Here is a 5770-nt window from a genome sequence, read left to right on the forward strand (position 1 = left end):
TGTTAATATGAAAACTAGATATAGAGGAATAGAATAGTTATGCAGTCTATGTTTGGAAGTTTGGAGGGAGAGGAGAGTAGAGAGGAATAGAGTAGTGGGGAGAAGGGTAGAGGAGAATGGTTACCCTTCATCTTTGGATGTTTTAAAAATTAGGATGAGAATGAGAGGAAATGATTAAATATATTTAAATAGACAAATTTACTCCTATTTGAAAATGGAATTGCAACTATGATTAATATGATTAATTTGTTATATTAAATAATTATGACTATAATGTGCAGCATTTTTATGACTTAACTATAAAATACAAATTTCTCAAAAAAAAAAAAAAAAACTATAAAATACAACCTCTCAAACATGGATCACTAGCTTTGTTGTTCAAGCAATTGTTTCAAGTGGTTTTAACTCTCCATTGAAAGCACACAGTAAATTTTTTTTTTTAAAAAAATCATTTTTATTTTATTTTTTTAATACTAAAAAAAACCGTTTTTTTTTTAGAGAATCTATGGCGTCCACACTTGATGAGCGCTCTTTATCATCAGACTAAGACACCAATTAGTTTTTGGAGTAGGCGGGGACTGAACCCCAGATCTCTTATACAACTATCAGAGACTTTACCAGTTGAGTTAATTGGAACCCACAAAAAGAAAAAAAAAACCATTCTTAATTGATATAAAAAAAAGTTTGGTTTGTTTGTTTACTAAAAAAATCAACAAAATATTGAATTTTGAGTGTTTCTTTCATTTATTATTATTTTTTATTTTGCTCATTTCATGAATTTGATTTTTCTTAATGCAGGAAAGAAAAGATTTTCCTTAAGTCTATTCTAATTAATAACCTACATTATAGATATATGAGGGTCTATTGATGGTATGATTTTGTGAATCATGATAATTTTAGTTATTAAATTTTTTAGATAAAAATGATCATATAGAATAGCTCTAATATAATTTTAACCAAAACAAATGTCAATAATTTCCCAAAAAGTGCAAAATTTCACATCTAAAACATTCAAATTTTAGCACTTTTCTTTAAATTTAAGAGAGAAAGGTCCTGTATCAATTTAAAATGAGGTTGTGCGAGTTAGAGTGGATCTTCCTCAGCCATAGGTGTGGTTTGATAGGCCAAGAATGTATTGACCTATTGTGATGAATTAACCAATTAATTAGCCAAGTTAATTAATTAATTTTTTTTTGAAGCAGAAGCATATCATTCAATTGATCAGAAAAATTAGCATCTTGGTACAAAACTTCCCTAGCTATTGGAGGAACATCTTCCATCCAAAACAAATCTTGACTAATGTTTCTAGCAAATTGAGCTAACTCATGAGCAACTCTATTCCCCCCCTCGCCTAGTACATTCAATCCTAACCCATTGCAAGCTCCTAACCAAATGATGAATATCCCCAATTACATTCCCAAGCAAAGAATAATCATCCTGCAAAGCCGAAACAACTTTCATGACAGAAGAGTTATCCCCTTCAATGACAAGTTCAGAGAATCCAGCATCAACGACAAATTCAATAGCTTTCCAACATGCAAGAAATTCAGCCTCCTCACTACAAGTTACCTCAGGACCCTTTGTTGCCATGGCTACCATAACCTCACATTTTTCATTCCGAATAACTGCACCAAAACCTAAATTGTTAAGAGCCGAAAATAAAGCTGCATCAAAGTTAAGCTTAAAGATCGAAGGAGGAGGGGGCTGCCAGGTGTCTCGAAAAGATTGCCCTCCGTTTGCTGGTCCCATCAGTACTGATGCAGTCCGAAACTCCTCAAGAAACTCTATTGCCCAATTATTCAACCAGCTTGGATCATGAAACTTACCTCCATGCACAACTCGATTTCTTTGATTCCAAATCAACCATGCTTGAATGAGCACAACCTCCATATCATGAGGCTCTACCCGCTCCATTAAGTATTCCATTAACTGAAGCATATCCGCCATACCTGACCCACCTTTCTACAAAATTTTTAATTTGCTTGCCCACACATCTCTAGCCGCTCCACATTCCCAAAGTGCATGGACAACTGATTCTAGAAACCTCAAGCAAATTGGGCACATCGCATCTGTAATAATTTTTCTCTTAGACAAATTCAATTTTGTTGGTAAGATTTCATTACAAGCTCTCCACCCAAACACCTTTCTTTTGTTAGGAATTCTAAGCTTCCAAATTGCAGACCAAACCCCCTTTCCAGCACAACCCTGAGAACTCTCAGCTACCCTTCCTTCTCTCAATACTTCCCTAGCCACCTTGTAAGCAGATTTAACAGTAAAAATCCCCTTCCTTTGGTGCATCCAGATCATAAAATCCTTCGCATGTCTTCGGCTGAGCTGTATTCTACAAATAGCTTTGGCATCTTCTTTTTCAAACATATCCATGATAACATCAGCCCTTTATGCATGCAAGTCTTGGTCAATTAATTCAGCAACAGTCGCCTCATGAACTTCATCTTTCACTGGATTTAGAGGTGCATTTGTTGGATAATTCGGTATCCATTTATCCCCTAGAATCCGAATTGATTGGCCATTCCTAACTCTCCAACAACATCCAAACTTCAAAATAGGAAAAGCAGCCACAATACTCTTCCAAACAAAAGAGCAATTTGGTGACTCCTTAGCAGCAAAGAGAGAAGTTCTTGGAAAATATCTAGCTTTGAGGTAGTGAAACACCAAAGAATTATTATCATGCAGCAACCTCCACCCTTGTTTAGCTAGCATTGCTAAATTAAAGGCCCTTAGATCCCTAAAGCCTATTCTTCCTTCCCTCTTTGATAGTGTCAATTTTTCCCACCTCTGCCAATGAATTTTCCTTTCATTCCCCACCTGTCCCCACCAAAACTTAGCACACATTGCATCCAGCTCATCACAAAGTTTCAAAGGGAGTTGGAAAACACTCATAGTGTAAGTAGGAATAGACTAAGCAACCGCTTTAATCATAATTTCCTTACCAGCCTTAGACGACATCTTTCCTTTCCACCCCTGCAATTTCTTCCATATCCTATCCTTCAAGTATGAGAACGTATGATACTTTTTTCTCCCTACTAATGTAGGTATCCCTAAATAAGCCTCAAACCGGTTCACTTCCTACACTCCCAAAGTCCTCAAAATGCCTTGCTTCTGATTGGCTGCAGTATTGCTACTAAAAAAGATTGAAGACTTCTCCAAGTTTATGCACTGGCCTGACGCATTAGCATAGGTCTGAAGCATCTCAGAAACGACCTCCACTTCATTTTGTGCTGCCTTGCAGAACAAGAGGGAATCATCTACAAACAATACGTTAGAAACTTTCGATGCCCCTCTACAAATGGAAGCGCCATGAATTTTGCCATCAGACTCTGCTCTTACCAACAAAGATGTAAATCCCTCTACACATAACAGAAATAAGTACGGTGAGAGAGGGTCTCCCTGACGAATTCCCCTAGATGGGGTCACATTCCCATATGGCTTTACATTAAGTAGAATAGAGAATGATGTGGTGGTGACACATGTCATCACTCTCTTAATCCATTTTTCTGGAAAGCCAAACTTCTGCATAATGCCCTGTAAAAATAGCCATTCCACTCGATCATAAGCTTTGCTGAAATCCAACTTTAAGGCCAAAGCACCTGTTTTACCCTTCTTCCTGACATGCATGGAATGCAAAACCTCATATGCCACAATAATATTATCTGTAATAAGTCTACCTGGCATAAAAGCACTTTGAGTGGGAGAAATAATATCAGAAAGCACTTGTTTTAGTCTATTGGCAAGGACTTTAAAGATAACCTTATAAATGACATTACAAAGGCTAATAGGTCTAAATTCAAACATTTTCCCAGGATTCTTCACTATAGGGATAAGCACAATATTGGTATGATTTAAATCTGGTAACATAACTCCACTATTCAAAAAATCTAACACAGCATTCACTACATCATCACCTATAATATGCCAGAATTTTTAATAAAACAAGGCATTCATACCATCAGGGCCAAATGCCTTTGTTGGTCCCATCTGAAATATAGCTTCCTTGATTTCATCAGCAGTAAAATTCCCAGAAAATATCTCCTGCATATCTGTAGTTACTCTGGCCGAAACTGTACTTAAACACTCTTCCATTTGTTGACATGATCTTGTAGAAAAAAGATTATCAAAATAGTCAATTGCAACTCTCGCTTTGTCCTCCACCTCCTCCACCCATTGCTCCTGTACGTTCATGATACCCTTTATATAATTCCGTTGTCGCTGTTGTGATGCTTTTGAGTGGAAAAATTTAGTATTTATATCCCTATGTTTCAACCATGCATCCCGAGATCTTTGTGCCTAGTAAATCTCCTGTTTCAATAAGAGATCATCCAACTGTTTACTGATTGCCAAATACTCCACCTTACTTTCATCAGTAGTGTCAGCTCTGTTAATTCTATCAAGCCGATTCTGAAGGGATTTAATTTCTTCCTCCTTAGGTCTAGTCCTTGTGTCTCCCCATGACTTTAATTCATCCCCACAGGCCCTAATTTTTGCACGCACATCTGCCAAACCCGAATCCCCACTTCCTGCCAAACTCCATGCTTGCTGAACTCGAGTCTCACAATCATCCCACAACAACCAACTTTCTTCAAACTTAAAACCCTGATCAGCTCTACGATGTTTCTGTTTGAATTTTTGAACCTGGACAGCAATAGGAAGATGGTATGAAGCATGAGGAAGAAGGTGTACTACATTACTGACTTGAAATTTCTCAATCCATGCCTTCGATGCCACAGTTCTATCAAGTCTTAATTTAGTATTTGCATCACCCGGTCTCTTATTAGTCCAAGTAAAAGGATATCCTTTATAACCAAGGTCTTCTAATTGACAACTCTCCAAGGCCTCCCTAAACTCATTAATCTGGGAATTATGTGGTTGCCGTATGCTTTGTTTTTCTGAAGAATGTAGTATAGCATTAAAGTCTCCAAAACATAACCATGGACCCTCCACGAAAGTCTTCAAATATTCCAAAAGTTTCCAAGACTTATGTTTTTGTTGTGTCTCTGGCCAACCATAGAAACCTGTCATGAACCAAACAAAACCATCTTCCTTAGTTACCTTAGCTAAAACATGGTTTGCAGTATAATTAATCACCTCTAACCTAATGTCATCCTTCCATAAAAAGGCTAACCCTCCACCAGCATCTAAATGCTTAACAATTATTTTATTCTGAAAAGGCAAGTTATCGTAAAGATTATTAAAACCCTCTGTATCCAACCGTGTCTCCATAAGAAAACACACCATGGGAGCTTGTTCCCCCATTAATTTGTGAAGGCTACGACCTGTCCAAGGGTTCCCAAACCCTTGATAGTTCTAACTTAGGATCCTCATTGCTTCCGACAAGGGTGGCTCTCCACCCTTGCCGATAAAATAGTTCCAACAACATCACCATCTCTAACTTTTCCACGCTTAGTCTCCCTAAAATCAGAATGATCACATAGCTCTTCCTCCCTAGTAGAATCACTACTTCTTTTTCTATGGGTAGGCAGCTGCAAAGCTTTGGATAGTCCTCCAAGCCCAAAATCCATTCGGTTAAACCTGGTCCAAGTGGATTTGGGCTTTACAGAGCTAGGCCCAATCTTCTCCAACCTCTTATCCAGTCCACTAGCTTCAACCCCAAGCACTTCTTCCTTATTTTTACCTGTTGCCACCTTAATTAAATCTACGCCAGTTGGTTGCCCCGTCACTTCTCTCATCTGCTCCACATTAGTACCTTTACAAACCGGACCTGATACTAGCTGTAAAGAGTTTTCTTCTTGCA

The 5770-nt window shown here is 37.7% G+C and overlaps 1 protein-coding gene across 1 annotated transcript; it reads right to left on the reverse strand.

Moving 5' to 3' along the window:
* Positions 1-2397: 2397 nt before the first annotated feature.
* Positions 2398-2901, reverse strand: LOC112010670 (uncharacterized mitochondrial protein AtMg00310-like). The gene has a single exon (XM_024043018.1). The coding sequence runs from the start codon at positions 2899-2901 to the stop codon at positions 2398-2400; it is 504 nt and encodes a 167-aa protein (XP_023898786.1).
* Between the last annotated feature and the right edge of the window lie 2869 nt (positions 2902-5770).

Source organism: Quercus suber, unplaced genomic scaffold (assembly GCF_002906115.3).
Source record: "Quercus suber isolate HL8 unplaced genomic scaffold, Cork oak 2.0 scaffold_89, whole genome shotgun sequence".
Classification (NCBI taxonomy): Eukaryota; Viridiplantae; Streptophyta; class Magnoliopsida; order Fagales; family Fagaceae; genus Quercus; species Quercus suber.